The sequence below is a fragment of the Eucalyptus grandis genome, chromosome 2 (genome assembly GCF_016545825.1).
Source record: "Eucalyptus grandis isolate ANBG69807.140 chromosome 2, ASM1654582v1, whole genome shotgun sequence".
NCBI lineage: Eukaryota > Viridiplantae > Streptophyta > Magnoliopsida > Myrtales > Myrtaceae > Eucalyptus > Eucalyptus grandis.
Genome location: NC_052613.1, coordinates 54470808 through 54483691, shown reverse-complemented (window position 1 = coordinate 54483691; position 12884 = coordinate 54470808). Strand labels below are relative to the sequence as shown.

General features: G+C 39.7%; 1 protein-coding gene across 1 annotated transcript; it reads right to left on the bottom strand.

Annotated features, from left to right (window-relative positions):
* Window positions 1-10282: 10282 nt before the first annotated feature.
* On the bottom strand, window positions 10283-10846 carry LOC120290799 (AP2/ERF and B3 domain-containing transcription factor At1g51120-like). The gene has a single exon (XM_039307225.1). It carries the CDS (start codon window positions 10844-10846, stop codon window positions 10283-10285), a length of 564 nt encoding a protein of 187 aa, XP_039163159.1.
* Between the last annotated feature and the right edge of the window lie 2038 nt (window positions 10847-12884).

The window sequence follows — 12884 nt, the reverse complement described above, 5'->3', positions numbered from 1 at the left end:
TAAAACCACCCCCATCACGCCCCCTCATTAATTCATTACTCTCCTCCATTCTTGAAAACTTAATGGTGATTGGTGACACAAGGGGGCGAGCAAAACTATGGCTCTATAACTATAAGTGACAATCACCGTTTGTGTGGATTAAGCATGAATGATGTGATTTTACAATAATTATGTAGTCTATCAAAATCACACTTCAGCTAATATGTAATACCATTTATCACAAGTCATTTCTTGCTATAGATATCAAACTCATTGCTCATGTCAAAATACAATAGTTACGCTTTACCAAGTGACAAGACCTGAAAACTATAACGGTTGTAGCCACCCTTTCAACATGAAAGGGAAGGGTAGGGGGTTCGAATTCTCACATTCTCAAAGAGGTTGGAGGTGGGGACGATATAGTTTTAGCTGTAGGTTTCGACTCATACGCCCTCCAAGGAAGAGTTAGAATTAATCCAATATTCATATAACATAATCTAACATGTTGATAGGAAAAGGTATTAACTGGATAATACCTTACATGATGGAAATAACCTAAGGTCGAAATACCATAAATCTACCGAACTAGAAATTCATTAAACTCAGATAAGCATTATTCAAGGACCAAAATAAAGAAACCACCCCCATCACAACCTCTTCATAAATTTGTCACCATAAAGGAAGTGAGTAAAACCGTGGCTCAATTAGTGACAATCACCGCTTCTACGGGATCGATCAAATGCAAGATGCAATTTGACAACAGTGATGCCGTACATCAAGATCGCACTTAAGTTAGCATGCAATACCACTTATCACAAGTCATCATTTCATAAAGGAATATAGATATCAAACTCATTTTCAAAAATGAAGTAATAAAAAATATTATTATCAACATCGGAAATGTTTAGTCATGGATTAGTATCAATGATTCAAATTCTTTCACCGATTAATTTTTATAAATGGTATAAACAATCATTTGAAAGAAATATATTTTCCAAGTCATTGATTTTTCATGAATCAAACACATCTTTAAAAATTACTTCGGAAAATTTGTCTTTCTTGATTTTTCTTTGTTTAGCCCCGTTAAGGATTAATTGTACAAATAAAAGCTAAGTTACTTTAGTCACCAAAAGGACACCGACACTTTCTTTAATGTTCACTTAAGCAAATTTTTCTTATAGTGAGGTGACCACAGTCCAATTTCAAGTGATTTAGATTAAGTGTACAAAAGGACTACAATTTTTAAAATGGATACATCTTAAAATCGAAAACTACAGAACACAAGATCCCGTCTCAAGCGAATTCGAGAAAAGATTTCTGCGGTGGAGCATTTTTGCGTTGCCTGGTTACTCAATTCACGCATTAATTGTTTTACATAATGCTCTGATAATATTCATAACGATGATTAAGTGGTAATAGTCCGTAAAAAAGAGGTGCTTAGACGACAGAACTTTGGGAAGTCGATGCCTGATTTACCATAAGTTAGTATCACGTGCAATTGCATAACAACATGAAGATCAATCAAATTGATAAAAAGGTTAGATCGCTTTTAACCTCGTCCATCAAGAAAGGATCAGATCCCTCGATTCAACCTGACATTTATCTTCCCATGACACGGTTTTCTTAGACCATATCCCATGATAAAACCTAAAACAATTATAATCAATTGTTGCATCGATTGGTCGATAGAATTGGGTGGACTCGTAGCTCGATCACATCGATGCAAGGTGCAACTTTATCTTGGGCCGCTTGGACGCCTAATCTGAAAAGCCCATGGGCCATGATTTCAGATCCATCAACATCCCTTTCGGACGTGGTCCCTCACGCAAATGAGTTTAGCAATCAACGGCCTTTTCGTTCGGGAACCCTAAAAAGGAAAAAGAAAATGAAGATGGTAATTAAAAAAAAAAAATTGTGATGTAATAATGTTAGTATGTATGAGTTCGACCAAAAAAAAAAAAATGTTAGTATGTATGAGGCAAATTTGATAGCTCATTTTTCACTTAACTAGACAAGATTGACCTAAAGCAACACGTTTCTCATCTCATATGTATGTTCTACGTGACGCATCAAAATTTAAAACGCTTTTGCCATGGCAAATTGCAATATTTAAACAATTAATCTCGAAGCGAGTGACAATGTTACAAAATTTGGAGAAAGAAAGCATAAAATCATCATTTTCGAATTCATCACTATTGATAATTGTTATGTTTTATTCGCTCCATTCATTTGATATCTCCCTAATTTATTCAATATTATCATTGTTTTTAGGCTTAATATCACAAAAATCTAAAACAGATACATCTGTAATAAATTTATCCCAAATTAATTTTTGGGTCAGCAAAAATTCAAAATCAATACACTTATGACATATTTACTCTTTGTTAGCTTCCGTCAAATTTTACCGTGAAATTGTTGAGTGGCAATAACTCAATTGACATAACAAGTCTACATGAAAATCCTTATCAATTTGGGGTAAATTTGTGACGTCTAATTATTCAGGCAAACCACCGGCTCGGTGGGCTCGCTAGTCTCCAGACCTCCACGGGGAGGTCGAGTTCAAGCCCCTACATCGCAAGTTGCAGGGAGGCTGGTAGATCATTAGGCGATTTAAACATAGCGTCGGGGTGGTGGTTTCCCTGCTAGCGTCACCAGGGGGTTTACGACGCACTATCGGTCTGCAGTTCTGTTCCTCCTATCACAAAAAAAATATATATATATATATTATTTAGGCAATAATAATAGCATCTTGTTCTTATACCGATGGCTCACTTCTTCTAAGAAATGAGAAAGAGGACCAAAACATGCTACTGAAAGATTCAACTCAGTGTAGAAGAGATAGGATAGACAATTGGTTAGATTTAGTATGGATTCTAGATAAACAGTAGTTGAAACCAGTGGCTCTCTAGGAAAGAGGATCACATTAATCCTTAAGAACAACTTGATGCACTATTTCCTTTTAACCCTTTGAGCAAAATATGGTAAGAAAAAAAAAGTGTATTAGTTTGGAATAGTTTATGATCAAAAAATTAATTTGATGGCAAATCAATTACGCATGTATCAATTTTGGTTGTCAATATCGGTCAATTCTTTTGTTTGAACGAGCACTGACAAAAAGAAGCAAGAAGCCGGCTCTGCAGGAGGAGACTTAATCAGAGTTGGTGGACATTCACTATCGAGAGGAGGCTCATCCATTTCTCCATCTAAAAGAGCTTGAGCCACACGTTCATCGACCATGGCCAACGCACTATTCAGTGGTCTAATCCAACAAGATCTATCCCTGAATTCACGTGTATATTCACCATCAAAGGAACATCGTGATCCCTTTTTCGTTTCCTCTGTTGGCCGCAACATCATTAGAAGTGGAATTTCTGTTTGCTTGCACATTGAATGGGCATCAGACCAGACCGATAAGCCGTCCAACCATTCGAGGCTGCAGGAAACTGGAAAGGCTTCTTGACAAGGACGCAGTTTTGCCATAGATAGATATCTTTTGTATATGGCCATTCGTGCTTTTCTTTCATTCCCTTTTTCGATTTGATAAGTCAGATGAGTCGCAGGGTGCAATGTATTGCCAAGTTCTTATCACCATCGCTCTCGTCTTATTGCTCCTTTGATCGTTCATGCTAGCTATGTACATCAAAGCCAGTTTCAATAGGGTTTTGTGTTGTAATTATGGTTATAATTATGGTTAATGGATCAATGGAAGCCAATAAATTAAGATACGTTTTTTCTGTTCACGTATCTCTTTTTGGATTCATGAATTTCCTATACTTTTATGTTCACGTATTTATTGAATTCATGAATTTCCTATACTTTTATGTTCACGTATTTATTGAATTCATAAATTTTAGATTCATGTATCGTTTAGTTGAGTATTTATTGAGTTCATGAATCTCTTGAATTCACGTATCTTTGGATACATGAATCTCTTGGATTCACGTATTTCTTTATTCATGAATCTCGTGGATACACGCGTCTATTTAATTCATGTATCTCTTTAGTACATGAACTAAAAAGCTCTATAAATAGATATGAGCATAGAGCTTCATAAGGGTTTTTTTTTTTTTTTTTTGGTTTTTCCGACTCCATTCCAAAAAGGTTTTGATATACTTTTCTACTCTTCTGTTTTATCTGGGTGTGCTGGTTCAATTGAACGGTTCGACAAAGTCCTGTTTGCATAGTGCTAATCCAAACAGGTTCGAGGTGTTGTATCTTGGGAAGCATAGTTCATGAATTTGCGGAGCACCATTGACAGGAACTAATCGCCTTAAGGAGATTCGGTTATCCGTACCTCACCTCCAATTTTATGTTATTTTTCGATGATATCTTATTTTATTCTTCTCCAAGAGTTGTAAGTTTACATAAAAATAAGAATATTATATAGATGTTATTGTATTCTTTACATTGATGTTCTGACTACAACAAATAGTGTGTTTTCTCTGGATATAATTTCCAACAATCTTAAGGCGATTATTCACTCACTGTTTGTTGTTCTTGTCAGATTATTGAGATGGCTGGAAACAACCAAGTGCTCTTCAATGTCCTGAATGTTTCTGGAGACGTTCCTATGGTCGATTCGACCGATGTTATGGAAGATGTTCAACCCTCAGGGTCTGAATTTGTAGCAGCCAATGCTATGGCCCCTTGGGCTAACACCAATTTTGGTGGTGCGGGTACAAGTCATATGACTGGTATGCCCGGGACTGTTTTTCAGAACAGTGTAGGCCAAATGGCTTTTGGCTCTGTTTCTGGAAGGATGGTTCAACGAACCTTGCCTACCGTGATGGTAACACCTCCAGTTACAACTAATGAGAAACCGGAGAAATTCACCGGAGTGGGCTTTAAACAATGGCAGCAGAAGATGTACTTCTATCTGACCATGCTCAATCTGACGAAATATTTATTGGAGGTGTGCCCGATAATTAGTCCAAATGAGCAAGATGTCACGACGCTCGGTGCGTTGGAGGCTTGGAAGCATGGGACTTCTTATGCCGAAATTATATCCTTAACTGTTTAGTGAATTCTCTTTATAATGTTTATTGTAATATTGAATCTGCTAAACAATTATGGGAGTCCTTAGAGAAAAAATACAAAACTGAGGATGCTGGCACCAAGAAATTTGTGGTTGCCAAATTCTTGGACTACAAGATGGTGGATTCTAAATCTATCATAAGTCAGGTTCAAGAATTGCAATTAATTCTGAGTGACATCTCGGCTGAGGGAATGATACTTAGTGAATCATTCCAAGTGGCAGCCATGATTGAGAAACTACCTCCGGGCTAGTCAGACTTAAAAAATTATTTGAAACACAAACGGAAGGAGATGAGCCTTGAAGATCTCATTCTGCGCCTCAGAATTGAGGAAGACAATAGAAGGAGTGTGAATCCTTCTTCTGAGCCAAAAGCCAACGTTGTGGAATCTTCCAAATCCAAGCAAGATAGAAAAAGGAAGATGTCTTTTCAAGGAAAAGGCAAGCAAAAGGAGCAGTTCAGAAATTCCAAGGGACGTGTTTTATATGCAACAAGCCCGGCCATCGTGCTAAGGATTGCAAGAAGCGCCCGAAAAAAAGGCAAGAACGAAGGTGCAGCCCAGCAACTGAATTTGACGAGATCATGACAATATTGAGAGACTATGCCTGTGGTAATGTCTTAAGCATCTCGGTGTCGAACACTAATGGCTGGTGGTTAGACACGGGTGCCACAAATCACATCGTGCAGATAAACACATGTTCTCATCTTATGAGAAGGCTCAAGAAGATGAGAAGCTTTATATGGCTAACTCGCATCAGAAAGATTGCCGGAAGAGGAAAGGTGATCCTGAAGTTTACATCTGGCAAAGAGGTCGCCCTGCTGAATATGCTGCATGTACCGAAGATTCGGAAAAATCTAATTTCTGGCCCTATACTTGTCAAGAAGGGTTTCAAAGTTGTGTTTGAATCTGACAAGTTTGTACTTTCAAAAGAAGGGATGTATGTGGGGAAAGGGTACTTGTGTAATGACCTGTTGAAGGCCAATGTGGCTGTCATTGATGTAAACTCAAAGTATGTGTACCCAAAGACTATTAATAAAGAAAAGTCTTCAATTTACACTGTTATGTATCCTTATCTATGGCATGGTAGATTAGGACATGTAAACTATGGTACAATGAAGATAATAGCAAACTTGGGGTTAATTCCAAGATTTGAGTTGGATGCCCGTTACAAGTGTGAGACTTGTGTTGAGGCCAAGTTTGCCAAGAAACCTTTCAAATCCATTGAAAGAACAAGTGAACCTCTACAATTAATTCATAGTGATCTATGTGATTTAAAGTTTGTAGAAAGTAGAGGTGGAAAGAAGTACTTCATCACATTTGTGGATGAATGTACTAGATTTTGCTATGTTTATTTACTAACTAGCAAAGATGAGACTATGAGCATGTTTGTCAAGTATAAAACTGAAGTTGAAAATCAACTTGATAAACGAATCAAAGTGCTTAGGTCGATAGAGGAGGAGAATACAGTTCAATCAATTTGAAAGAGTTTTGTGCTAGTTTTGGAATAATTCTCCAAACGACTGCACCCTATACTCCATAACAAAATGGAGTTGCTGAACGATTGAACATGACACTTAAGGAGATGGCTAATGCCATGCTTTTGAGTTCAGGTTTACCTCAGAACTTGTGGGGGGAGGCAGTTTTAACTACAAATTATATTCTTAATAAAATACCCCACAAAAAGACAGGCAAAACTCCATACGAGTTATGGAATGGAAAGTTGTCATCCTACAATTTTCTAAAAGTGTGGGGGTGCTTGGCCAAGGTGGCGATTCCTCCTCCGAAACAAACTCGGTTGGGACCTAAAACGGTGGATTGCATATTCATCGGTTATGCTCAAAATAGTAGTGCATATAGATTTTTGGTTCATAAATCTGAAAATACGGAAATTCATGTCAATACAATCCTAGAATCAAGGGATGCTGAACTTTTTGAGGATATATATCCTGCAAAAAGAAATCAAGGAGAACTTTCTCAGAAAAGGCTTAGAGAATCAGAATCTGAGAATGATGAAGTTGTGGCCAAAGAAACCGAACTTCGAAGGAGTAAAAGGTCTCGAATCGAAAAATCTTTCGGACCTGATTTTCTAACATACGTGTTAGAAAGTGAGCCCCAAACATATAAAGAGGCAATGTCATCTCCAGATGCTCCTTTCTGGAAAGAAGTTGTTGACAATGAAATCCATTCTATCCTAAGTAACCATACTTGAGAATTGGTTGATCTTCCACCTGGAAATAAACCAATTGGATGTAAATGGATTTTCAAGAAAAAAGTAAAAGCTGATGATTCCATTGATAAGTACAAAGCTCGGCTTGTAGCCAAAGGGTTTAGACAAAAGAGGGTCTTGACTACTTTGATACTTATTCACCTGTCACAAGAATAACATCAGTAAGGATGTTGATTGCTATAGCTTCGCTATACAATTTGCAAATACATCAAATGGATGTGAAAATTGCATTCTTAAATGGTGATCTCGACGAGGAGATTTATATGGAACAACCTGAAGGGTCCAAGGTCAAAGGACAAGAACACAAAGTGTGTAGACTTGTCAAATCATTGTATGGACTTAAACAAGCTCTAAGCAATGGCATGAGAAATTTGACCGGGTAATGATTTAAAATGGGTATAGAATCAATGAGTGTGACAAATATGTGTACACTAAATCCACTACAGTTGGATATGTACTTATTTGTCTATATGTTGATGACTTATTAATTTTGGAGATAACGTTGAGGTCATCAAAATCACCAAGAACATTCTCAAGAAGAACTTTGAGATGAAAGATTTAGGTGTTGCAGATGTTATACTCGGCATCAAAATTCTAAGGAATTCTGATGGCTTAGGTTTAACACAATCTCATTACATTGAAAAGGTATTTGAGAGATTTAAAGGATTCGGCATTAAAGATACAAACAATCCTTTTCTTCCACACCTAACTTTAAGAAAGAACACTGGAAATAGTGTTAGACAGCTAGAATACTCTCAAGTAATCGGCAGCATCATGTATATCATGAATTGCACTAGACCTGATATTGCGTACTCAGTAAGCAAACTGAGTAGATATACTAGTAACCCAGGTCACGAGCATTGGAATGCTTTGATGAGAGTATTATGATATTTGAAAAGGACAAAAGACTATGTTCTACAATATGACAAATATCCAGCTGTTTTGGAAGGTTATTGTGATGCAAACTGGATTTCAGATTCTGATGAATCGAAATCGACTAGTGGATATGTGTTCACGCTAGGAGGTGCTGCAGTGTCATGGAAATCCTCTAAACAAACTATAATAACACGCTCTACAATGGAATCAGAGTTTGTTGCTTTGGATAAAGCTGCTGAAGAAGCAGAATGGCCTCGACATTTTTTAGAAGATGTTCCAATGTGGCCAAAACTTATGCCTGCAATTTGCATACACTGTGACAATCAAGCGGCAATTGCAAGGGCACATAATGTGATTTATAACGGTAAGTCTAGACATATTCGTCGTAGACATAACATCGTAAGGCAGGTGCTCTCAAATGGAATAATTTCTTTAGACTTTGTAAAGTTAAAGGAAAATATTGCGGATCCGCTGACAAAAGGTTTGTCAAAAGAGCAGATAAACTGCGCATCGAGGGGAATGGGTTTAAGAGCCTTAACCCAATAAAGAGATTCCAGGGTGGAAACCTAACCTATGTGATTGGAGATCCCATGGTCTAGGTTCAATAGGACAACGCAAATTTTGGAAACTCTAGTGTAAGCACTGTCTACCATTCCTATGATACAACAATGCTCTCCTACAGCGTTATTAAGGGTACGCTATGTGTTTAATGATTCCTATAACTTGGAATATAACAGCCAAGTGAGATATAGTAGGATATCTTTAATAGGAATGCACCTATATGCGTGGAGCTGGCCGACTCTATGAAAATCTTTAAATGCTAGATTTTCTAAAGCACGCATGAATCCCGAGAGGTTCAGGGCCGAAAGAACGAACACAACTGAGAACCAATCTTGAATTGGAAATACTCCGTGTGAGGTTTATTGTCTAGGTTTACACAAACAACTGGCGATTCAAAGCTTAGTCCATCAACTAGTTAAGTAAGTCCGATAAGCTTTCGCTAGATAAGCTTTCACTAAAGAAGGTTCAAAGCGAAAGCTACCTATCTTGATGCGGTTTATTTCAACAGGCATGCTCAGATTCCTTCGAGTCAAAAATGTTTTGTTGATCCATTAATGTGGGGATTGTTGTAATTATGGTTATAATTATGGTTAATGGATCAACGGAAGCCAATAAATTAAGATACGTTTTTTCTGTTCACGTATCTCTTTTTGGATTCATGAATTTCCTATACTTTTATGTTCACGTATTTATTGAATTCATGAATTTCCTAGATTCATGTATCGTTTAGTTCATGTATTTATTGAGTTCATGAATCTCTTGAATTCACGTATCTTTGGATACATGAATCTCTTGGATTCACGTATTTCTCTATTCATGAATCTCGTGGATACACGCGTCTATTTAATTCATATATCTCTTTAGTACATGAACTAAAAAGCTCTATAAATATATATGAGCATAGAGCTTCATAAGGGGTTTTTTTTTTTTTTTTTTTTGGTTTTTCCAACTCGATTCCAAAAAGGCTTTGATATACTTTTCTACTCTTCTGTTTTATTTGGGTGTGCTGGTTCAATTGAACGGTTCGACAGAGTCCTGTTTGCATAGTGTTAATCCAAACAGGTTCGAGGTGTTGTATCTTGGGAGGCATAGTTCATGAATCTGCAGAGCACCATTGGCAGGAACTAATCGCCTTAAGGAGATTCGGTTATCCATACCTCACCTCCAATTTTATGTTATTTTTCAATGATATCTTTTTTTATTCTTCTCCGAGAGTTGTAAGTTTACATAAAAATAAAAATATTATATAGCTGTTATCGTATTCTTTACATTGATGTTCTGACTACAACAAATAGTGTGTTTTCTCTGGATATAATTTCCAACATTTTGAAGGGTATTTTTACAACTCCATAATTTGACAACATGTCCAGAAGATTAGTGGATACAGCAAATGGCAGATGAAGATTCGGAAATTCAGTTCACAAATAGGAGACAAGCGATTTGTAAAACTTTCTAATATCTAATTTTTATCATTCTTATAGTTATAGACATTGAAACATAGATAAAGAGTCATCGACTATTGAATCCCCAAAATTGGACTTTTGGATGTTAGTCTTTGAGTACAATTTGCTTGGTTACCGTTGGTTTTCCACGCCCCGAATCAGTTCATTTGTACACCGAATAATTTAAAACTATTATTTTCTGACCAAAAAAATAAAAATTAAAACTACTATTTCCCTCCAACTTCTTTGCTGTCTCCTTCTCAAGTTCTTCCTCATGCTCGGCTTTTGTGAATCCGCAACTTCTTCCCAAGTTCAATGGCAATTCTACCTCCAGACCAACTTCATTCAGACTGTGGATCCCCATGTTATTGCGGCAACCATGACGACGATGATATTTTACATCAATTAGACCAAAAGTATCGATGTTTTCATGCGTTTCATCACAGTCATACGAATAAAACACGACGATGTCCCTCACCTTCAGCGCTTTTTCCTTCACAAACCAGTTCCAACCCCTCGTAAACACGAAACTTTGGCTACTCTTCCAATAGCAATACCGGAATTTCCACGACTTCATGAACTTGTCGTAGAAAACTAGCTGAACATCGTTGGTCCCTCCATGAAGCAGTGCATTTCCTTCGGCGTTTTCGTTGATGCAGGGGAAATATCTAATGGCGTACTTCTTGGGGATGACGAGCCTATTGAGCTTCCCTACGTCGCTTGGCATTAGTTCCTTCTAAAAAAGTCGCCTTCACTAAGTCGCCTACACTAAGTACTGTCCGCCGGTAGGCATCGACCTTAACTTCGGGTTGATGCCTACTTCCGCCGCTTCCTCATCACCCGACCGGTTCCTAAGAAATTCCATCAATCTCGACTGGGACGTCCCGGCCCTAATCATGTCCAACACCACTTCCGCGGTGAGAGTATTTTGGAACTCGTGTTCGTGCTTCGAAGGTCGGTCCATGCGAGATTCCTTTGCGAGTTCCCTTTTCTGAGCTTGATCGAAGCGCTGTCGTAAGCCATGGCCGCTCCCTCTCAGTCCGAAATGTCCCGAGCCATATCCTCTGTTGGTCGGCATAAATCCGCGCGCCCAATTCCCATTCGGCAGCAGCACCACCCCTACAAGCTTTGCAGTCGGAGCAGCAGCGTCGTCGTTGTCGTTGATGGTTTTAATTGGTGATGGGCTTAAGGCACGTCCGCCCATGCTAGGCCCAAAAAGCCCGGCCCACGGGAATATGGCCCGTGGATGGGGGAAGGTATAAAAGGGAGGAGAGAGAGAGAGAAGACAACTGTTGGAAATCAAAATTCACGTACATCTTCTCCTCTCCCGCGCGCTCTCCCTCTCCAAAGAAAAACAAAAAGCATACGGCACGTTTTTCTTCCCATCAAGGCTTAATTGGATCGAACAGGGCCAAATATCTTCCTCTTATCGGCGTCGGTGTCTAATCTGTGGCTAACAAGGTACGCTCGAATCCGTGGTGTGCTTTACGATCGGTGATACGTGTTTATCCCGGGCTTCGTCTTCCGCATTGATTTAGGGGTTCGATTTAGTGTCGAATCCTGTTTTCGGGGATCCGTTATTCCCAACATTGGTATCAGAGCCCTAGTTCACGTTTTCCCGACCTGTTTTATGCTTTTTTGATTGATTTTTCGCGAAAAATTTCGGCCGTACGGATCGGGGCGAGAAATCCCAACACCCGAGCGCTGTTCGGCCATTTTTCTGAGTTTTCGTAAGTCAAAATCGAATTCTGAATGCACTGGGTGAAAGAGGTCGTCGAGGCGAGTCCGGCGACATGTCGTGCGCCGCCGGGCGACGCCGCACGCACCCACACGCGCGGCCAGAAGGCGCTGCGCATGGGCGCGACGCGTCCAGCGCTGGCTCGCCGGCGCGTGCGCCTCTCTACGCGCCGGTGGCGAACTAAAGCACGTGGGCGCCGGCGGCCGGCGAACCGGCACGCGCCGGTCGGCGGACCCGTGCGTGCTTGTCGACGCGCATGACGTCACCCAATGGTCAAGAACCGCCGGGGGTGATGTCATCGATGACGTCGCAATGACGCCAGTGGCGGCGGTCACCCGGCGACCCGACCCGGCCGGCCGCGGACGCCGGCACGCGCGCGGCACGTGCGGATGACGCGTCGCGTGGCGTCGGCCCACGCACGCGCGGCACGTGCCGTCCGTTCGCCCGAACCGGCCAACCGGTCCGACCGGTCCGACGACCTGACCGTTGACCCGTTGACCGTTGACTTTGACCGTTGACCCGAAAAAAAAAAAAAATAAAAAAAAAAAAAAAAAAAATTGTTTCTTTTTTTCAAAAATGTTTTTTGGGTTAGAGGTAATCCATTTTATTCTGCATTTGTTGCATGAATCATGGAAAATTATGTATTTTCCATTTTGTTTATTGTGAATTAAAAGTGATCCATTTTAGTTACGCATTTGTTGCAGGAACTATGATGCGTTATGCACGGATACCTACAGTCCCGAGAACGGACGAAGGAAGAGCTAGACTGAAAAAACTGATGAAAGAGTTAGCTGATTATCAATAGCTTGATGGTGATTTAGTATCACACATGGTCAAGGTCAATCAGATGATACGAGAAATCATCTGGAATGGTTATCTTATGCCGGACTTTGAGAAGGTGCCGGCTTTGATGAACACTCTTCCACCTGAATGGCAAGCGGTGTTAGATCGGCTATGGGGAGGTCAACGTGGTCCCGGATTACGGGGGGCTAGTGGAAGCTTTTTGTAAGAGAGTACTATAGGATTG

Bases quoted from the DNA above. Each gene is read 5' to 3' on its own strand.
- LOC120290799 (XM_039307225.1), bottom strand. From the start codon at position 10,846: ATGCCAAGCGACGTAGGGAAGCTCAATAGGCTCGTCATCCCCAAGAAG.